We start from the raw sequence: 23,493 nt of genomic DNA, 5'->3' as shown, positions 1-23,493 counted from the left end.
CGTGACCGTGTCGTATCCCTTGCAGTGAATCGATAGGCCTCCCCGCGTCAGGATACGAATTGTAGTTTAGCTGAGCTGTTGATAATTTGATCAGGTGGCCTTAAAGCTACTGAGTAAGGCAGCGCTCAAGGGTGAAAGCTCAAGAACAATCTTCAATTTTATATATATATATATATATATATATATATATATATATATTGAAAGAGAGAGAGATATTGCTTTATTATGAATGATTAAAACGAAGAAAGTTATACAGATTTAGACTCCCGGATATGGTTCGAGTTCCCAGTCTGATTAGAGCTGTCACATTTTTCTATTACTCTGTACGTATCTTAACCAAATTCAAGTTCCTAGTTTTGTGTATTTTGTGGCAATATATTGTACTTAGTCATTAAAATACTTTTAAGTACCGAAAAATATTTTGAATAAATAAATACATTTGTTGACTGAAAGCATGGCATTTGAAAAGTTTGGTAATTCTCCAGGGACATGGCACAATTACCCGGTATATCGGGGCAATTCAGCCAAATGTACTTTTACAGTTTTTTTTTAAAATATCTATACAAAATTTTCAGTGTGTAGCCTTCATAATATCGTTTTTGTAAATGACGTTCACGTAGGAAAACATTTAATCTTCCCCCAATATCATGAAGACGGTTTCGTAACTCGAAATATGTCGTCACAAGTTGATTTATTTAATACAAGACGCAAAGGGAATCTACTATGTGTTAATGGAGAGTAATATTTTGGATAAAATTGAACGTATTTAAAATAATGAATTTCAATAAAACTTATTGAGCAGAAAATAACGAGGAGAAATAATTTTTCCTTCTTTGCTGCAAACAATATTTCTCTTTATTTTTCTTTGTGGCTAATACATCAATTCCCAGTTATCTTCATTACTTTCGTAAGGAAAATAATTAAATTTAATGTGTTCGCCGTCGTGGTAATCGACTGCGAACAGGTGTTCTCCAAATCAACCATTTGTTTTTACGTTTCTCCTCTATTAATTTGTCTGTGTGTTTGTAGGCGTAATCGCTTGCATTCGGTAGGTTCTTGATGACACAAATCGACAGAGCATATCTACAAACATTCATGTTTGTCACCTTGCACCTGCAATTTGAAATATTAAAAGTGGAAATAAATCCTTTTGTATCATCCATCAGTATTATCTACACTCAAGACAATTTAAATCACATTTCACTGACACAGTTACAGAAATTAAGTAGCTCTACATGCGATGACGTAACTCACGAAGGAATACGTTTTCTACCATAAATAATTTTTTTAATATAAATTTAATAGAAATGTAATTTCAATGTCAAAGCATTTCTCAAAAGAAATTAACCATTTTTTTTAAAACATAAATACACTTTTTTTTTTGGGGGGGGGGGGTTCTAAAATATCAGAGATTTCTGTGTAGAATAAGTATAAAAGAATTATCTTTGTGAGTCGTAAAATGTGTTGACCTAAAAATGTCCGTCTGATGGGCTAGCTCTGTCTTTGGGTAGAATGGAAAACTGCTTGAAGCTAAGGACGCAGGCTTATAATTTGTTTCCGGACAAACTTAACAAAAATTCCCCCAATCGGAATTCAATGCACGATTGCCACGCCTTAGTTCAGAACAGTTCCCACGTGATCTTTCTTTCACTCATGCACGTAGAACCCCGGCCAACGTCCTATTATAACGTAATACATTTTATTACGTCAAAGTGGAGGGAGAAATTATTACTATTTTGAAACGCTGTCAAATGACTTGTTTTCTGCGATAGCTACGTTTGGTATACTTCATCAAGCCATTACCTTCGGTCAGAATAATACATTTAGTCACACACATTCTTTGGAGAGATAAGCGTGTTGTTTGAGACATGCGCCCATGACAATATTTAACTCTTTTAGTAATACATTTTCAAATTTCTTTTGTCCCACCAAAAATAGTTCTGGAGAGCTTCGGCTGGATGTAAAACAGACAAAAACCAAATTCAAATGAATTTCTGTGCGATTTCTGGCTCTTGCACAGTAGAGCATGAAGAAATCGTCTTCTGGGATGTTTTCGGAGCTCCCTACCAACTCCGTCAACAGATGGCAGGAGACAGCATGGCCAAACACGCCAAGAGACAGCCATTTCAAAATAAACTTCCATTAAAAATGGGAACATGGGACGGTTAGGCTTCATTAAACCTAAAACTGGACTAACACTTTGACGAAAGTCGAAGATTATGGTGAAGCCGATGTGCCGAACGCCAGAAACTTCCTGCTCAAGAGAGTACCACTGATCAAAGAAACTTAGTCAAAGAGCTTCTCATTAATGCAGTTAAAGCTTACGTCTAATTAGCATTACCTAGTCATTCGCCCTCTGCTTTAACGATTCAGCTTGACCGCAACTTCGCCCTGCCTGCTTTCATTCTACCTTATATCTCTCACCCATCTTTCGCGCGTTGTATTCAAGGCTCCGAGTAAGCAGTAAGAACCTCCGAAACGTCGGTCAGTTTCTACGACACTACACGGCGCAGCATCCGCAAGATCGCGAATACCCTGACCGAAAATGATTCATTTCCTAGTGCTTTTGGAAAGTAACAGATTGTGATTATGAAGTTCTGAACAATCAAACAAAAAAACAAACAAACAAACAAACAAACCATTGATTTTCCTTGTTATCGAAATATGAGACGTTCCAGGACAGGTGGGCGTACGCGTCAAAATTTCCACCCATGACAAAGATCGTGTCGTCGATCACTTCTGCGTGGAAGTAATATGAATAGATGTTCATGGCAGGGATCTCGGTCCACGTGTCTTCTGCAGGATCATACTTTTCGGTACTGAGACTGAATGATGAACCATTGAATCCTCCTGCTCACACACAAAAATTCCGTAACAGGTCGCAGCATATAAGAAAAGGCTGCCAAATGGAACTTATTCTAACCCCATTCAGCGGGAATCTTCTTGATATTTATTACCCTGTCACCTGGTCACGAAATGTTTGGCCTTTATGGCGCCTTAAGATTCATTATCTTATTCACAAAAGTCGGTATTTGAAACTTTCATACATACTCTAGTTCCATAAAACATCTTAATATTATCCTTCCTTTTACGCCTATGTATCACAAGTGGTATCTTACCTTCAACATTATCAATTATAACTTTCTACATGTTTGTATTTCTCGTAACTTCAATGCTTCACACTACGTCCATCTTATCCAACGGACTTTACGCTCTTAAAATTTTTCCGTAAACGGAACGAAACAATGAAATATAAGGAAGAAAATTCATTCCCTTTTGCAGTGTTAATATTAGTAGCATGAAAGAAATTAAGGATGAAATACCTACAATAATCCTTTCGCACATGTAGCATCAGGAAATTGCGCCTGACATCTGTTTTCTGTTTCATGAACTGCGTGCGAAATTAGCTTTCAACAATAACACAAGATGGCGTTACACAAACAAGTGACGAAAAGCAAAGACTGCGAAAGGAATGCTTTAAACCATCGGCTTTTTGGGGATAACAGCACAGTAAACTGAAATTTCCTTGTTACAAGAACAAAATATTTACCTTTAAAACTGGGACTGTGTGACAAATAGGGAATACATTACTTGAGATACCACAGGAGATTATCTGTTGTTAGTTAGTTAGTTAAGTGTTCTTTATGGAGAATGTAATCGAAACCATGAATCGGGGTTGAAATTATTGACAAACTAACTCGTTAATGACAGGAGAAAATCTGTTCATAAAATCTCAGTCACTCAAAGCAAACCAGGAAAACATTTCATAAATGAAAGTTCTGTAAGAAGGATAGAGGAACATCACTCAGAATGTCCAGAGTTCTCACCTAGGGCGTACAGACAGCCGTGCAAGGCGACACAAGAAAACGCGGTACGTTGAGAATGCATTGGTGCAACGAACGTCCACTGGTTGGTGTCTGGGTCGTAAACTTCCACCGAGTTTAGATAATTCTGACCATTATTTCCACCAGCGACGTATATTTTATCTGTAAAAGAAATTAGCTATATGACAGGAACTGTAAACATATTTGGTGTAGGACGAGGCATTAAACTGGCCCCTGCAGAGCACAGAAATTGGGCCAATCCGTACTTAAATTTGTAAATCTATTAATGATATTGTACTAAATGTCCCCCCTCGTGTCACAGCAACTGCACAGACACGGCTGCCTCTTTTCATATGTTTTTGTTTTGTTTTGAATGCAGACAGTCAGCGTGACAAAGGAAACGATTTTAACTGATAAAATTTAATGTAAACAGCATAAAGTGCATAATTAATGCATAACGGAAATGATGGTAAGTTACATCTTCTGTGAAACGAATTTTATTAAATTTGGTGTCACAGATGTAAGGTACGAGCTGCCAAGCGGTGATCTACATTTATAATATAATGTACTATTAACATGAGATTATTAACTGTCTCAAAAATATATTACATCTGTATTATATGAGAGCCAGTTTGATAGTTTGATCGTTGTTTGCATTCACTCCTAGTGTACACTACAAAGACAGAAGACGATGCACAGGGACAGCTTACAAGGGCAGAAGAATCCATCACGCACTCAGAACTTTAAGCAGTTAGACACTGCACTAATTCACACATTTTCGTTTCACAGGATTTACGTACCATTCAGCACAGCCGCATCTCCTCTGGTTCGCGCGCAGTTCATAGCAGCGATCCACCACCACGAGTTCTTCTCGCAGTTGTATCTTTCAACCGTTCTCTGAACCCAACCACCCGAGCAACCGCCCATGGCGTAAACAAAACCTCGCAGAAATGCCACCATTAAATTGGATCTGAAACGAAAAGAAGTACACGCTCCTCTATGCTCACTTATTGCTGATGGAGATGCATTTCCTCTCGCAGAACGCAGTTGTTCGCTCGTCATTATTAAATCACAATCCAAATGAATTAACAAGCAAATTGTATTCTTAAAACCAACATTGTCGCAAAAGTCCTCCTGTATGTGAGTGGTACAATTTTACATCTCGTGCCCACATTTATATCTTGACTAACGGATCGACTATCAGCTTTTAAAGAAGGACTCTGTTCCAAGGAGTTCCCTAGTTACCAAGCTGCATCTTACCTTCGGGCAATCGTAGGCTCCACCTTGCGGCATCTCTTCGTAACAGCGTTGAAGCAGCTACATGATCTTAAGACTTCCTTGTGGGTGGAACCACCAATGACGTAAATGTCGGAACCGACTACTACCGTGCTGTGGAGATATCGCTGGCCGATCGAGTCGACCCCCTCCACCTGCAATAACGACAGGCTTTATGTTTATTTGGGTCATTTGTCCTATTAAAGTGAAGTCCTTACGTTAGAGTCCAAGCAACCGACCACCGGAGCAGAGGTGCAACCTCCAAAAGTGGACCGAAATTGCTACACCGTGACGGGTGGCACTCGACAAAGACCGTGAGAAATTAACTTGGAGCAATGGTGGAATTATGAGAGACGGAGGAATCAGGAAGACGCGAAGAGAAGCTCAAAGATTACCAGTGCTCTCGTCATGTACGACAGACAAATGTAAGATTTCTGAACAACAGCTGACATTTCTGGTTCGTACGATGTTAAAGACAGATGTTGGTGTTTTGGGTTTCATCGACGCAAAGCTGGAGGCAGTACGTCTCCCACCGCACCCTAAAGAGTGTGTCAGCTTTCTAATTCACGAGGCGTTGCCACGCAGATGGCCAACATCGATATTATTCGCTACTTCATTTATTACGTTGAAATCCACTGACGATCAACGATGTCTAAAATCAGCAGATAGTTTGCCATGATAGTTGATGCAGGACGCTTATTGTAAATGGTAATTAAGGCAAACTTCACATCCTTCGTCGATTCCTATTAGAACTCACATTGTACAAGAGACTCAGCGTGTGTGTAATTTATGTATTTATTCTTTTTAATTCAGTCTTTGGAGGTTCTTTCAAAAAAGGGTTCACTGCAATGGAAATAAACGAACACGAAGTAAAGAGGCAACGAGGTGCTCGTGATTAAACTTAAATAAACAATTACTTAGTAAAATTAAGTAAAAAGGAGGAAAAGTAGTTTTTCTCGGAGGCGTCATTTAACAAGGCACGGTAAGAGTAGAAATGCATGCAACTCACCGTCTTCCATCGGTCTGCTCGTGCGTCGTACGCTTCGATCACATCTGACAGGCGTCCATTATATCTCCCACCAATAGCAAAAAGAATGTCCTGTGGGATTCGCGGGTCGGCAATCCTTGGTGTCACGAATTCCTTGTCTTCCTTAGTCATCATTTCTGAGTCGTCCAGAAACGCGAGCGTCTCCGAGATCAAGGGTCTGGACGCCTCATTTTCCCTCACGTAAGGGTGATTTGAAATCTGTTGAACAGTTCAAAGTGGACCTTATAAACTTTTATGAAGCTATGCCATGATCAACTGCAGAGGAGACAAGAAATTCACACATTATTTGGTTGGGAACTCACCGAAATAGACTATGGTATATACATGAAAATATGTTTTTTGCTTTGTGTAACGACGCTCGTAAGAAATGCACAGGTTTTGGAGAGAAGCGAAATCAAGGTTAAATCGATCTTAGAGAAATGTATTGAAATGTATTTCAACCGAAAGTTAAATACTACAGTAAGGGTTGAATTTTAAGTTACATTAAAAAATTGCTTACGGAACCCGAAGGTTCATCACCGAATTAACCAAAGCCCTCCACCAGATCATGTCCTGGGCCAAAAAAATCCTTCAACTCCTATCTCCGATAGATCCCGCCTGAGTTTATCCTTCCATCTACGTCTAGGTCTCCCCAGCGGCCACTTCTCCTCAGACTTTCCAAAACACCCGGTGAAGTCCTCTGGCCGCATCCATGCAATCCACGTGCCCTGCCCACCACACAGGTTTTGGCTTAATCACCCTGAAGATGTGACTGATAAAGGCAATATTAAGTCATGCCGCGTGTTTGTCATTACTCGCATAAAGTTAAATCTTCTTATATGTAAACCACGTAGACATTACGTATAAAATATCAATGTAATCTATAAAGTATTGGATGCTTCTACTTTGGCGAAAAGATTTTAAAAAATTACGACAAAAATATGCCATAGAAATGATGTGACCTTTGATGCAGAACCAGACAGTTAGGAAATAAATTTTGAAAAAAGAAGGCTACTCCTTTTCATAACCATAAAATTTTCGAGTTATTCTCTCCCTACGTAGAACTATAAGTGCTGAAGAGCTTACATGATTAAGGACTTTCCTGCCTAAATTACACATTTATATACACTACAAGCACAAAATGTAATTTAAATAGCCCACTTTCTTTGCCGAACCAGATGGTTCATCATCGTGTTCAGAAAGCCCACCACCGATTTCTATCCTGAGCCATTTGCATCCAGTTCGCTCCATCGAGTCCCATTTCCCTAAGGTCCATCTTAATGTTATCCTCCCATCTACGCTGAGGTCTTCCTAGAGGTCTCCTTCCTTCAGGCCTACCAAATAATAACTTGTAAACAGCCCTCCCCTGCCCACCTCACCCTAACAACATAAACAATATAACATAAATGTACCTCCTCCTTATACCGTGACAGCGTATTTAAAGTCTTACCCCAAAAGGTAATATTCCTTTCCAAGATTTTCGTTTTCCAGTGAACACGCGTGGAAACTTTATGGGGAAAATGACCTTCTGCTTCGAAACTTTCTCAGCTCCTTCCAGCCCAGCCGCAACTGACCACTTAACACAGGGCTTTTCTCCCTTTGTGGCTTTCTCCAGCTCGATCTGTAGATTCTTTTCGTAATTATTCCTGGAGAAAAAAATCAATAAATTCGTAGTAGGGAAAGAACAATTTTTTGACGTAATACGTCTATATTTTAGGGTCATTGTCATTCGACAAAAATGTAAGGAAAAAGTGTTACGAAATAGTGTTACGAAAAAGGGAAACGAAAAAGTGTAACTTCATTGTTATGTTACCTAGGAAACGTCAAACTTTATTATTATGTTACCTGGGGAACGAAAAAGTGTAACTTCATTGTTCTGTTACCTTGGAAACGTCATCTGTTTATCAACAAATAAACAACAATAGTTACCTACATAGTTACCTTACATTACCTTACCTTACATTACCTTACATGAAATTCATCTACCACAGACCCATCTGAAGCCTTCCTAATTCAAGTTAAATAAGCAATGTCTCAATCAAACTTTACTCAATTGTAAAGCATGTATAAAGAAAATATTTAGAATAAAGCCAATATATAAACTTCCTTTCCGTATAGACGTATTTACGACAAATTCTCCGGAACCGTGGTTCCACTGACAACGTTTTCTGTGACAAACAAGTGTACAGAGGATCTTGTGTTCTGCTGACCAGGTTAGACTGGCTGTTCAAGAATCAAAATACCCGCACTACTGCAGAACTTAAACATAAATATTACAGTCCTGCATCCAGAAATATCAGTACACTGATATTTAAAAAAAGGTTTCACCTACTTTAGCCCACTCTCTCCAGCATTCGGTGGTTTCTTCCCTTTGCCCTCTGTTATGTATGGGTTCCATTTCTTTGCTCTGTCCAAATAAATATTAAACTTGGTCCTGATGCCTTCCTTTGGTCTCGCCCCTTGAGCTTCATCTGCAATATTTACAAAGGACTCCTCCTTATTTTTGTTTGCATCAGTTGTGAATTTTGCCTTAAAATCATCCTAACCCCTTATCGCTACGCCACAGTACAGTTAAATTTGCCTCTGTGCATAAGCATCATGTCGTGCAAGCATATAGGGCCTTGGAGGTCGAGCTCCTTACATTCTAGACCTGAACAGTAAACAGTGGTTAATAGTCAACCTCATGGTGCAGCCATTTTAATTCCAGGATCCAATGGACAGGTTACTTGGTGGGCAGATTTAGAGAGAGAAAAAAAATTCCAGCCCCAAGCTGCAATGTTTTCAACCTTATTAAAAATTACTGAGTATTTACAATGTGACATGAAGTGAACCAAAGTTCAAACACAAACTGACCGTACTGAACAGGAAAATAAAATGAGCCATTGAGTAGAAGTGAGAGGAAGAGACAATGAGGCATTTACAAATCACATCCACCAATAATACTATTACAACAATATCAAACTGAAACTAGCATAATGACAGCTGAGAAGAACTATAGTGAACAGCCGATGTTAAAACATCCATTAATTACGACAATTTTTTCTACCTATCATTCTGGATGTTATAACCATCACTATGGCCAAAATGTATGAGTAGCCAGTTCAGCTGGCTATAAAATACACAGAATATAAAAGGTTGAGGGAGGAGGACTTTGATACGTATAGCATTTATTCTGTTTATGCTATTCCTACAGTATACTACCATTAACCCCATCCAGTGGACTCAATATGAAGCCTCGTAAAGTGCAGGAACTAGAAGACACTTTTCTACTCACACATCTGACTGCTGACCAATCTCAGAATTCTGATCTACATTGAGTCCCATAAACTTCTTTTGGGTCTTAAAAATACTTGTACATTTTAAGACTGTCTCAAAACCTTGTATTAAAAAAAGTGCAAATTTGTCTCAACATACATTTCTCTGAATCCTGAAGGCATTTTTTAGAATCTTCATTCAGTCTATTTGACTTCATATTCTTCTGTGTTGCCTCCGTATTCTTCTGACTTTCCTTCTTATTCTTCTTTCTTGTCTTCCTTACACAACTACGTGCTTTCTGCAGAAAAATAGAAAAGGAAAGAATCTCTGATATACATTTTCCAAACAGGACAATGATGAATAATAACCACTCACAGAAATTAACATGTAAGAGAGCAAACTTTTTACGTAAACCAGAGTTATACATACAACGCCCCTTTATAACAGCGTTAGTTCAACATGTCAGATACACATGTGGCTTGGTAGTTCAGTTAAAAGAGTGAATGGTTGAAACTCTTGTTCATTCACATTTAAAATTACAACACTGCCACACCCAACCACGTTGGGTTGTAGTTAAAATGGTAGTATACCTTTTGCCTAAAACAGCTGTAAGTTGTCAGCAATTAATCAAATACATCCTCTTATGCATAATTAACTATTTAAAGACAATTCTGATCCAATTATCATTTTGTCATCTAGGAGCTAAACAAAGAAGATAGGTCAGATGAACTAGCTAAATGTACTTCCACTACAAAATTAATTTAACCCTTTCGATGCTACATATAGCACTGTAAATAAGGTTGAGAATAAGCTCATAACAAAGTGGACTTCAAGTGCCTCAAAAATGGCTTCAGATAAGGTCCAATGCAGGTAATGAACCTTTGCTTTCCGCAAATGATAAGGAATGTTTTACCAGCTAAGAAGTCATCATTCCTCATGAAAACCCATGCACTGCAGAATTAAACAGTTCCACATTAATGTGAAATCAAAGTCATTTCGAAGTACAGTCACTCCATTCATAAACGTGTATACTGAATTTTATTTAACCTTTAATTAAAAATCAAACAAAATGTTACCTCCAATGGAGCCTTTTCTGCCATTCCGGAAAGTTCTAAAAATAATTAAGAAAACAAAAATTAATTTATATTAGCATGTAAAATTGCCTATTACATTTCTTACTAAAATAAACCTTGGTAGTTATCAAACATGGCAGGACAGCAATATGAAATTAAAAGACATATTAAGATTGACCCTTGAGATGGAAAACCATGACTGAAATATAGCTCATAAATTCTAAACCCCAAACACTACATGAAGACAATTGGTCAGTTTCATATTTCATGTCACTTCCCGGCACTCTTTACCCCAGGACACAATTCTGAAGTCTTCTGGAGAACCCCATCAGAAGAAAGACTGGATCATGAAAATGACCACGTGGCATGTTAAAATGAAAAACTCCACATAGTGAACTCGTGTTTATCCTCAGACACTGGAAACAGTTTTAAATATCCAAGTGAAGAAGAGCAGTATCACCATTAAAAACCAATCACAAGCAACGGCCATGACTGCACAAGGTAAAGATAACGCCTTACTCCAAGGCTGACATACAGAATGGAAATTATCTGGGACCACCTTACAGAAAGTAAGTACCTTGGAAATGTGGGAGGGCACAAAACATAATAATTATAAAAAAGGCACTCCTCATGGAGGAATCTGACACAGGCTTATGGTGCAATCTAAGTAACGTTTTTACCGCATCCGAAGGTTCATCACCGAATTAACAAAAACCAGCAACCAGACCCTGTACTGGGCCAACAAAATCCAGTTTCCTTCAACTCCTATCTCCCATAGATCCCGCCTGACATTATCCTCCCATCTACGTCTAGGTCTCACCAGAGGTCTCTTCTCCTCAGGCTTCCCAACCAATACCCAGTGCACACCTCTTGTCCCATCCATCAGGCTACATGCCTCGCCCATCTCATTCATCTCGACTTAATCACCCTGACAATATTGGGGGAGGAGTACAGATTTTTAAGTTCGACATTATGCAGTTTTCTCTTAGGCCCAAATATCCTCCTCAACACACGTTCTCAAACACCTGCAATCTGCGTTCCTCCCTCTGAGTAAGACACCATGTTTTGCAACCATACAAGACAACAGGCAAAATTATTGTTTTGTATACTTTAATTTTCAGGTTCTTTGTCCATCTTATTGTTATCCTCCCACCTACGCCGAGGTCTTCTCAGAGGTCTCCTTCCTTCAACTCTCCCAACCAATAACTTGCAAACAGCCCTCCCCTGCCCACCTCACCCTAGCAACATCGGTGCTCGTCATGCATTTTTCTCTATTATCTGTCTCACTCCCGCTTTGGATCCAAATATCTTCAACACGACTCTGTTCTCAGAGACCCTCAGTCCATGTTCCTCCCTCTAAGTGAAAGACCACGTTTTGCACCCATAAATACTTTGCACCCAATAATAACAAACATTCCCCGGATTTAATATGCTTTTGTAGGGAGATAATAAGAGGGAGATTCGTCAATAATTAGGCTTGTAAAACCGAAATAAAATTCTTCACATTTCCCTAAAACGCTTTAAAAATGTCGATGTATCAGGAAATGAAAAGTGTTGGAATTATTATTCAGAATATATATTCCACTTCATAACATCCATATATTTTGACGTAAATACGTCTATAAGGAAGGGTCATTCGTCAAAAAAGGGGAACGGAAAAGGGGAACGAAAAAGTGTAACCTGGTTACCTACGAAACGTCAATTGTTTACACTGCATTATTGTTACCTAGAAAATGTCATCTGTTTACTCTGCATTGTTGTTACCTATAAAACATTACATTACCTTACATTACATTACTTTACATTACATTCAGCTACCACAAACGCATCTTATGCGTAACTAATTCAAGTTAAATAAGCAATGTCTTAATCAAACTTTACTCAATTGTAAAGCATGTATAAAGAAAATATTTAGAATAAAGCCAATATATAAACTTCCTATCCGTATAGACGTATTTACGTCAAATTCTCCGTACCCGTGGTTCCACTGACAACTTTTTATTAAGATTCTAGGTTACTAAATACATTTTATTCATTTAAAATGATAATTTCCTACTGGAATATTATTTTATTATAAATGATGCCGTGAACAAACACAAATCAATCTAATATAATTTGAAGTTGTATTAAAAAGAAGACAAGAATAATTCTCTTAAACGAGTTCTTAAATGCAGATAAAAACATTAAATGTGACGAATAACAATAATAAATAGGAATCACTTACCTCAAACTTTGTTCAAGAGGAAAAGACCACGATGTCCACCGGCAATTATCAATGGAGACAGTGGAGGGCAGTATCACAGATTTCTTAATAATTCTTATAAAAGATAAGTTCTAAAACGTTTTTAACAGCACAAAATTAATTAGTCTACGACGCACTTCTTCTACAAGCGATTCACAGCTCAGCTCTTTCCACAATAACGAAAGCGGATTGTTGACGGCGATAATAAAACACAACAATACCGAATAAACACATGACGTAACAATTAGGTTCTTAGGTAAAGGAATGGAGTGCAATACGGTTCATTCACGCTATTATACTGCATGTATAAAAACGAGAAAAGAGCCTTTTGGCAAGATCAACCGACATTGTTGCAGGCGTGGGTTAGAAATTCCAATGATTTTTCTTACATTGTTATAAACGCAGGTGTTTTTTATATAAAAAGCTGGAAATTGTCGGTTCATATTTACACATTGTTGGTAGTTGAAATAAACAAAACAAAAGATAATTACTCTAACTTATAATTTAGGTTACCTTCAATTATAAATGTAAAGAGTGAATAATTAATATCAAATGTGTTCTATATCAGAAGGAAATAAATTTAAAAATAATGAGAAGAGGCATAAGAAACAATTGCAATTTCATTGCCCTTATTTAAAAAGTTGTCAGTGGAACCACAGGTACGGAGAATTTGACGAAAATACGTCTATACGGAAAGGAAGTTTATATATTGGCTTTATTCTAAATATTTCCTTCATTACATGCTTTACAATTGATATAAGTTTGAATAAGACATTGCTTATTTAACTTGAATTAGTTACGCTTAAAATGGGTCTGTGGTAGCTGAATGTAACGTAATGTATTTTAATGTAATGTAATGAAATGTAATGTAATGTTTCCTAGGTAACAACAATGCTGAGTAAACAGATGAGGTTTCCTAGGTAACATAAAATGAAGTTACACTTTTTCGTTTCCCTTTTTCGTAACACATTTTTGCCGAATGACCCTTCCTTATAGACGTATTTACGTCAAAATAACGTCGGGTTTTATTTTACGTGATTAATTTTAAAAATAATTTTTCAAGGCTCCGGGGCTGTTGACCCCATCACCCCTTGCCAGGGAAAATGTTTCCGGGTTCCGCATGAGACCTGCGGTACCCATGTTTCGCAATTATGGCGTAGAAAATGGTAGTGTAATCGCCTCTGAAGTTGGCAGATCTCTCTATTCAAGGAGACTGAGATGGAATTCATAATTTTTATCTCTTTCTGGTTCTAACCCACGTCACAACGGAGACTTATATCGCTCAACAACTGAACACGTAATTTCGATCTGACCTGTTAGGTTAATATTTGATTCACCTACATTTCCACAAGATTCACACACTTGTAATATATAACATACACAAGAAAGTGTTTCAAATTTTTTAAATTAAACTGAATAATGTAACCCGTGAAACATTTTATGCTGCTAATAAATAATGCAGTAACCTGAAATGGATCTGGAACTCTGGATTCCAGCGCACAGACGCGGAGACATGGCGGGCCGACGGATATCCGCGTTGGCACTGATGATACTCTGCATGTGTAGCAGCCTCGCGTCGGAGGAGCAGACTCCAAGAAAACGAATAATTAGAGTGCAACAAGGTTTGCTGAAGGGAAAAGTTTTAGCATCTATTCGAAACAGGAGAAAGTACGTGGGGTTTCTTGGAATTCCGTACGCGAAACCTCCTGTCGCGACCTCAAGTTCAAGGTAATGAGAAGATGATAAGTAACAACGAGAGTTTTACATTGCGGTCTGTATTTTGTGAAAAGTACATAAATCATTCGGTGCGTCGTATTCACAAAATATCGCGGTGTCTAGAGGAAAAGTGGCACCAAAATTACGAGAAAACCTCAGAACCTAAAATGTCACATCATACATGAAGTTGCTAACATTGCGTAGGAGACGAATTGAATGATAAATATTGGCGTCTTATTTTTATAAAACTTTCAATAGACTTGTTAAAGCCGGTCAAAACGGCAAATGTACTCGAAGTAAATTACGAAAACTGAATGCAATTTATCTTACACAAATAGTGTGAGGATGGGGAATACATCTGTAGGGGTTCAGATGACCACTGTCGAGTTACTTTAAACGGATCAAATTCAAACACAGACTTTTATTAAGCGAAATTTCGGTCTTATTTCTGATACTCTATTAATGACAATTGCATGAATTCGAACGAGGTTATTAACTGAGAAATAGGTGTCGCATGAAATGTAAAAGACGAATACACACGCGATAATCTTAACCCTATCTTCAGCCTCTACGGTACAAAACACCAGCAGATCATCATGAAAATGTGGTCTTTAGCTTCGAATTTTGTCTTTACGGCTTGTTTAACGACGATATTTTTAATTTAAAGTGCATTACGTCGAATGATGGGACGAGTAATAAATAATAAATTGTAAAATATGTTGACAGAAAGTACTACGGCCTAGTTTCCTTTACTATCACAGAATATGCCTGAAAGAAGTAAAAAAAACCACGAAAAACTTCAGTCAGGACAAACGGTCTCGGACCTACGTCGAATAGATTGTAGGAACGAGATTATTTAATTCCCGAGGCACATTAGAAGCTTAAACGCGAACTCCGTGCGAGCTTTTCTTGTGCGTAAAAATTTTCCATTTCGAGTCTAACAACTTCAAATTGTTTACCAGCCACAATTATTCACAAACGCAAACACATCACTAAATTCTAAGCTGATTTACCATTCCTGGTAATGAAGATGTCCAACAGCATGAACAATTTAACGACGCATTCGCTGAAAGTTCCGCTCCGTTTCTCTGCCACTCGAAACAATGTCTCTGATGGCAAATAATTAATTTTTATTCAGTTTTAATTTGAAATTTGCTCACTGCAGGCGCCTCAAGCGCCGGATCCATGGTCAGGAACTCGTATCATTGTCTTTGATTGGGATAATAATACGCTTACTTAGGGTTTCTTTATCTATATTTAGTATCGATTCCTCAATCAAAGGCTCGCCATCATGCGACTCCAAAACTCATATCCTTTTTCAAATGCCATGGTCGTGCCAAAAGTGTCCGCCCTGGTCCGAGGCTTAGTTAATGTGTTCGTAACAGCCCTTCTTTACGGTGAAAGATTGTTAGCCTTACGCCAACCCTCCAACCTGGACGACCACGACTCGACCGCTGACCACGACTGATTATTCAATATATTCGCTTCTAACCTCCTTACCTGGAGGCCGCCCCTCTATCCGCAACCTAAGGACGCGCCATGCGGCGGTACGATGGGTCCCCCACCATACATGGAAGATAAGTGAACTTCCGCACCATATATTAGCGAGAGCATGAACATTTTAAGCTAAGTGAAGTGCCGCACCATATAGTGGCGGGAACATGAACTAATGTAGAGATAAGTGAACTGCCGCGCCATGCTTTGGCGAGTGCATGAACTAATATAAAGAGAAGCGCATTGCCGCGAGATCTGTTGGGAAGGTGTTAACTAATGTGCCCGCCAACATTTTCTGGCCCGTTAAGCTCCTTCGATATCGTATAACACAGATAGAAACACCGAAAAGTCAAAGGTAGGTGACCTGCTTCGAACTCTATTGGCAATGGCAAGAACTAATGTAAAGATAAGTGAACTAACTAACTAGATGGCGAGCCAAATCTCGGTTTACGAACATTCGCTATAACGAAAGTCAAAATTGATTCAAAATTCCTTAAAATCGACAATAGATAGAGTTCCTTATAAATCGAAATGCCAAACGTATAGTGAACATGTAAGACTTGAGGTTCTCACAGCGGTGAGTATGAAGATTTCTGTCTTCTGGGTTATTGCGCTGTGTAGTCTGGTCGATGTTAACCAACGTTTCAGAGGTCATACTGCCTCCGTCATCAGGACGATGAATATGCCAATAGGGTGTGAGGAGTTGGATTTTATAGGCAGGGAAGTGAAAGGTGTAGCCTGCCCCGAGCCAATGGGAGCAGGTATGGGAGTGGACCAATGGTAGCACGTGGGCGAGAGTGGGAGAGGGAGAGAAAGTAGAGAGAGAAAGGTGAGTTTAGTTGTATGCATAGAGACCACTAACTCGGCCCCTTTCAGGGCTCCCGCCACGACGAAACCCCGTTAGCGTTAGCAAAATTTCCGTTTTTTTTATATTAAGACCGTTTACCATTTCCAGCAATGCGCCTTGTGTGCAGGAATGATTTCACCTAGGTAGGGACGATGCTTGCGCTTGCGCAGGCCTCCGCCCTCAGTTAGCTTTTTGGTTGGTTTCCTATTGGCATATTCATCGCCCTGATGACGGAGGCAGTATGACCTCTGAAACGTTGGTTAACATCGACCAGACTACACAGCGCAATAACCCAGAAGACAGAAATCTTTATAGTGAACATAATTGCAAGATTTATATTAACAAATATTAAAAAATGTTTTTATTACAATAATTATCAGAAAAACACTTTGTGTCAAATCTGGGCTGCATGGGGAATGTGCAAGATTGAAAAAACGCAGACTTTTAATCGCTTATTGCGTTGGAATACTCAAGGTGATATTGACTGCACTTTTTTCGTAACGAGACCTACGCAATCCTTCAACCTTAAACATGACAACGCCAGTCCTCACACTAAGGAATGCATTACAGTAATTATACACGTTGTTGCATAAAAGTTATTACCTTGTCTTATAGTCTAACTTGTTGTAACCATATAATACCAACATACATGATACTGCTAGAGATTCTGTTGAGAACTGTCGATTAGCTCGTGGTTGATGTCGCATTGTTCCGTGGATTATTTAACACGGCTCTTTAAATCCCGTTTAAGTATTCTTTGTAAAAATTCGTCAATCGAATGCCAAATGAAAGGTATCTATTCGGCACTAATATACAGATTTATTAGGGTGTAGCTACATGCTGAGCCCTTCGATTAGCATGAGGGACCTGATTGGTTGAGCCTATGTCTTCTTAACTGCCTGTTTGTTTCAACTGTAGACTAGGCACGATATTATGTGTGTTTCTGATACCCAGTTTTACATCACGCCACTCTTAAGTTTAATTATGTTTAGTGAATTCCACACAATTTAACTCTGAATGTAACACAACCATCATATAATATGCGGTCGTACACAGATTTATATAAGTAACACACTCCATGCGGCACGATTATTCGAGAAATTGATAGTCGCCAAAATAGACAAGAATTTCATACCCATTTATGGAAGTCGAAGGTTTATTGCCGTGTTCTCAGGTCGCCATGAGACCCTACACTGGGGTAGTTGAATCCATTCCAAAACCTAAACATTTAATGACAGTCCATTTTATTATTTTCCTATTTAAATTTATTTCTACCAAATGATTTCTTACCTTCAGTTCTCCAGCTAAATACCTCATCTTCCCTTTTTAAAACAGTTCTCATCTACTTGATTTTATAACCTCAGCTAATAGGTTAATAGAACAAATTGTGGTTAAATTTATTCCATCCTCATATTTACTTAGCCTTTCTTGTGTTGAAATATTGTACTTCGCGTTTTGTTCTGAAGCACTCTCAATCACTGCCTAAGAGAAAGAATAATTTAATTTCGTGAAAAATGCTTCGTGCTAAACTGTACCATCATTAAATGTATCACGAATTTTCTTAACACAGAATAATGTTAATTTCGTTAAAGAATGACAATGACGTTGACTTAGCAATCGATAGTCACTGCGATACAATTCATTGTGGCGAGACGTTCGATACGATCTCCATGGCAACAAAACCTTTCTCCCTGTAAACAAGTGGCCTGCATGGAGTCAAACTTTTTGATAGCAGCGACCAACAAAAAACCGTTCCATTGTACGGGTCTGTATGTGATTGCGTGTTGCTGCGCACCAGGCGTAGAACTTTGTTATATCTTGTTGATTGGAAAATGGCACGTAGATAGCGCTTAGGGGTAGAGGCTTAAAGGAAGGGAAGGATTGTGTTCGTGCATGTTGCATGTGTAATTTCCCCCATATCAAACTTTTAAGCACCGAATGCATGACTGTAGCAGAGACAAAATTATCAGTGAAATAGCATAACAGAGGGAAAATATCCACCTATATGTTTGCATGAGGGTATCAGGTGTTTGAGGTTATGGTCGACAAAGACAATAAATGGCCTGCATGAATCAATGTCACGAAAACTGACGTCCTGGGATTGGCTTTGTGACAGCACACAGAGCAGTTTTATAATTCGGTTACCAGTATTCTTTGGAGTTGTACTGGGTCAAATATCAGATCATGAATTTGTTATATTTTACGAATTGTAAATACAACATGCGAATTCAAATAACTTGCATAACGATTTCTGTCTTATGGGTTGTTGGCGCTGTGTAGTCTGGTCGATGTTAACCAACGTTTCAGAGGTCATACTGCCTCCGTCATCAGGGCGACGATAACGGAGGCAGTATGACCTCTGAAACGTTGGTAAACAACTACCAGACTACACAGCGCAACAACCCAGAAGACAGAAATCTTCATACTCATCGCCCTGATGACGGAGGCAGTATGATCTCTGAAACGCTGGTATACATTGACCAGACTACACAGCGCAACAACCCAGAAGACAGAAATCTTCATACTCATCGCCCTGATGACGGAGGCAGTATGACCTCTGAAACGCTGGTATACATCGACCAGACTACACAGCGCAACAGCCCAGAAGACAGAAATATTCATACTCATCGCCCTGATGATGGAGGCAGTATGACCTCTGAAACGTTGGTAAACATCGACCAGACTACACAGCGCAACAACCCAGAAGACAGAAATCTTCATACTCATCGCCCTGATGATGGAGGCAGTATGACCTCTGAAACGTTGGTAAACATCGACCAGACTACACAGCGCAACAACCCAGAAGACAGAAATCTTCATACTCACCGCTGTGAAAACCTCAAATCTTAGAACTTACATAACACTACATAAAAGTCAAGAGGGGGATATATTTGCAAACGGCTACAATTTATAAGAAATTCGTCGTATATTGAAATGCGAGGATTAAACTGGAGCGGAAATGCGAACTTCAGTTTCACTCGATTTCTGTATTATGCGTGTATTTTAGACATTTTGTGTAATGAACGCACAAGGAATATACCTGCATGCGAATAACAACTACACGGAATAGGATTCCTGATTCAAGGCATGGGTATAGTGTAAACTCCATACTTAGCGTAATTACTTCTTTAAAAAAGCAAGCTTCTTAAATAACCATTTGTCTGTCTGCCTTGTTAATTATTTAACGGATATTCACGAAGCTGGTATAACACGCCATTAGAGGTCACACCAACCTCATAAGTTTTAGTTTATTTTTTGTAGTTTGTAAAATTAACTAATCACGTCATGGCGGACGCAGGATTTTACGAGGTGAGTGTAAAACTAGTGGCGCTCATAGGCCTATAGGGTTTTGAAATAATGTACGGCGACAGACAATAGAAAATTATGGAACATCCGTTATGCATATTTATTGTAGAATATAAAATAACATGATGTCTGCATTATATGTATTTTCTGGTTTTATTATGATAACAAATATACCACGTGAAAAATGTGGAAATTTGGTACGGAAATAGATCATAACCATAGCCCTGCTTACAAATTATACATAAAGCACAGTTGATGAGTGAATATTCAAAATGGAGAAGGTGCGAAACTTTGAGGTTATGTCTGACAAATTTAAGATATCCGTAGTTAAGAGTAAATAGGTTTCTGTAAAGAAGACTTACAATACTATAGGCAGGCCTAATTATTTATTCAACCCCACCATAGACTATATTATATGTCGGCATATGCAATAATTTGGACTTACAAGAACGTATATTTTCAGCTAAAGGCACTGAAGCCCTCATAACTATGTTTTATCGTTTCCACATTCCTTGTATGTTACACGATGTCTTATCTGATATAATATTTCGTTAACATTTTTACGGTAACCACGTGCAGCAGAAAATGCATCTGAACGCACAGTAGTTCTGCATAACTTATTTTGATAATTTGAAGTGCAACTGCGTAAGCTGTAAAGAGAAATTCGAATTTATTACTTTCCATTAATGTTTTTCTCCTCCACAGAACAGCCTCAAACCTGTTCCATGCTATATATGGTTGTCCTATGTACGAGGTGCGATCGGAAGGTTTCCAGACTGCGCGTATAAAAACCCGTACACTTATCTCAGGTATTACATTCATCCATCATCCTCGAAGTAGTTCCCCTGGGAGTGAACACAACGATCCCAGCGCCGATGCCAAGCCTGGAAGCATCCCAGCAAATCTTTCTTTGTCAGCCTGTCAAGCACCATCTGCGATTCTGCCTGAATCTCTTGCCAAAGACTCGCCAAAACGGCTACGGAAACCTATGAAATGCTAAAGCAAGCATTTGGGGAGTCCGCAATGGGTCGTGCACAAACTTTTGTGTGGCATTCACGTTTTAAAAATGGCCGAACCTCTGTCAATAATGACGAGCGTTCTGGACGACCATCTTCGAGCACAACTCCCGAATATGTTACGAAGATTCGACAGGCCATTCACGAAGATCGACGTCGTACCATCAACGACTTGTGCGACATTGTTGGGATAGGCTATGGGACCTGTCAGCTGATTCTAAAGGAAGAACTCCACATGCGACGCATCGCAGCCAAGTTTGTGCCAAGGCTCCTGTCTGAGGACCAGAAGCAGAATCGACTTCTCGTTTGTCAGGAGCTCAAAGATCTTGCCGGATCGCCGGATTTAGCTCCGTGTGACTTCTTCCTCTTCCCAAAGATGAAAATTCAGCTAAAGGGAAGGAGATTTGAGACGATAGAAGAGATTAAGGCAGAATCGCAGATGGTGCTTGACAGGCTGACAAAGAAATATTTCCAGGGATGCTTCCAGGCTTGGCAGCGGCGCTGAGATCGTTGTGTTCACTCCCAGGGGAACTACTTCGAGGGTGATGGATGAATTTAATACCTGAGATAAGTGTACGGGTTTTTATACGCACAGTCTGTAAACTTTCCGATCGCACCTCGTATGTTTATCCCTTTAGTTTGCGTTAGGAACAAGTTTCAAGAGCTCAATCGCTAAAACTGGTTTGGCTATGTTTTCTGTATTCACCTATTCTTCCATTTACTGAATAAGTACTTAACCCCTTTTTGCGTAATTTAGCCTTTAGCCCTATCTAATACGGTATAGCTCTGCTTACTCAAAAATTTAATTTCTACCGTTTTGAAATTACTAACATTTCGGTTTTTATTACCGAACGTTCCAGTTCGACACAACAATGTCGGATCGTCGCTATACCGAGCAGTTTCTTTCATGCCCTCCCACAAATTAAAGTCTACCGGGATCAGAGCATGAGAATTTTCGATGCCAGGCGATCGAATCTCCACGCCCAATCCTCCTGTCTAGACTCATGATATCAAGTCAATTTCGAACTCAACGTACAAAATGGGGAGAGACACCGTCGTGTTGAAATCGGAAGCTCTCACTCAATGTATAGAAACATTAGAAGCGTATTTTTTTTTGGAAAATCCGGGCACTGCGCTCCACCGAGAAGATTCTGTTTACACTCGGTCCGATTACGTAGTCATCTACAGTTACAGCCCAAACGTTTACACTATATCTGTGCTTAAATGAAGTGTGACAAGTTGCTTGAGGGTTTCCCGTTGCACATACGAGGTGCGATCGGAAAGTTTCTAGACTGTGTCAATAGCGGGCGAACCGGATGTAGTACGAGCTTCTGCTTTTAGGGGGTGCGGCCTACATTCATAATGAATCAGTGTGCTAGCCGGCATCATCGAATTAGCATTTGTTTCTTAGTTACGGGCGTTTTGGTAGTGCATTACACCGACCCTCCTGCGATTTCGGAATGGCGTGTGCATCAAATTTTGCCAAAGACTCGCCAAAACGGCTACGGAAACCTATGAAATGCTAAAGCAAGCATTTGGGGAGTCCGCAAACTTTTGTGTGGCATTCACGTTTTAAAAATGGCCGAACCTCTGTCGATGATGACGAGCGTTCTGGACGACCATCTTCGAGCACAACGCCCGAAAATGTTACCAAGATTCGGCAGGCCATTCACGAAGATCGACGTCGTACCATCAACGACTTGTGCGACATTGTTGGGATAGGCTATGGGACCTGTCAGCTGATTCTAAAGGAAGAACTCCACATGCGACGCATCATGACAACGCGCCAGCGCACACCGCCCTCAAAGTTCGGCAGTTTTTGGCCTCAAACACCATGGCCGTCATCCCGCACCCTCCTTATTCGCCGGATTTAGCTCCGTGTGACTTCTTCCTCTTCCCAAAGATGAAAATTCAGCTAAAGGGAAGGAGATTTGAGACGATAGAAGAGATTCAGGCAGAATCGCAGATGGTGCTTGACAGGCTGACAAAGAAAAATTTCCAGGGATGCTTCCAGGCTTGGCAGCGGCGCTGGGATCGTTGTGTTCACTCCCAGGGGAACTACTTCGAGGGTGATGGATGAATTTAATACCTGAGATAAGTGTAAGGGTTTTTATACGCGCAGTCTAGAAACTTTCCGATCGCACCTCGTACATGCAAGTTGTGTAGATTTTATACGTACACCAAATCTTGTAAATTCTGCCTCTTAAATCCACAACACGGGGCACAGAAACAGAGGGAAGTCCACAATCTTACGTAGGACTATTCGAAAGAACTAGACGTAGATGTTTGTCACCTGGCTGCAACCATTGTACTGGAATTTCCATCGTAAAAACCACATACAAATTTCACATCTGTATACTCTGCATTAATAAGTTTAGTCATGTTTGTAGTTACCACTGTCATTGTTACTGATTCTCC

At 39.4% G+C, this 23,493-nt stretch overlaps 1 protein-coding gene across 4 annotated transcripts in view; it reads right to left on the bottom strand.

Moving 5' to 3' along the window:
- Nucleotides 1-819: 819 nt before the first annotated feature.
- LOC110836290 (uncharacterized) overlaps nucleotides 820-23,493 on the bottom strand; it is a 45,859-nt gene continuing 23,185 nt past the window's right edge. The window contains exons 1-11 of one of the 4 annotated variants that reach the window (XM_087351847.1): nucleotides 15,426-15,471; nucleotides 10,458-10,492; nucleotides 9,541-9,679; nucleotides 8,459-8,597; nucleotides 7,577-7,772; nucleotides 6,109-6,345; nucleotides 5,085-5,254; nucleotides 4,625-4,794; nucleotides 3,828-3,986; nucleotides 2,640-2,850; nucleotides 820-1,113 (exon numbers count right to left, since the gene is read on the bottom strand). In XM_087351847.1, coding sequence (XP_087207973.1) covers nucleotides 927-1,113; nucleotides 2,640-2,850; nucleotides 3,828-3,986; nucleotides 4,625-4,794; nucleotides 5,085-5,254; nucleotides 6,109-6,345; nucleotides 7,577-7,772; nucleotides 8,459-8,597; nucleotides 9,541-9,679; nucleotides 10,458-10,492; nucleotides 15,426-15,456 — 1,674 coding nt within the window. In that variant the 5' untranslated portion in view covers nucleotides 15,457-15,471 and the 3' untranslated portion in view covers nucleotides 820-926. Of the gene's footprint in view, nucleotides 1,114-2,639; nucleotides 2,851-3,827; nucleotides 3,987-4,624; nucleotides 4,795-5,084; nucleotides 5,255-6,108; nucleotides 6,346-7,576; nucleotides 7,773-8,458; nucleotides 8,598-9,540; nucleotides 9,680-10,457; nucleotides 10,493-12,678; nucleotides 12,863-14,162; nucleotides 14,272-15,425; nucleotides 15,472-23,493 lie in introns of those variants that run through there. The other 3 variants (XM_087351845.1, XM_087351848.1, XM_087351846.1) reach the window with 3 other exon arrangements.

This window comes from Zootermopsis nevadensis, unplaced genomic scaffold, assembly GCF_977971745.1.
Source record: "Zootermopsis nevadensis isolate Lab colony 2312 unplaced genomic scaffold, Znev_1.0 Znev_ptg000020l, whole genome shotgun sequence".
Lineage (NCBI taxonomy): Eukaryota > Metazoa > Arthropoda > Insecta > Blattodea > Termopsidae > Zootermopsis > Zootermopsis nevadensis.
Note: the sequence above shows the minus strand (reverse complement) of the source record. Positions and strands in the feature narration are given on the sequence as shown.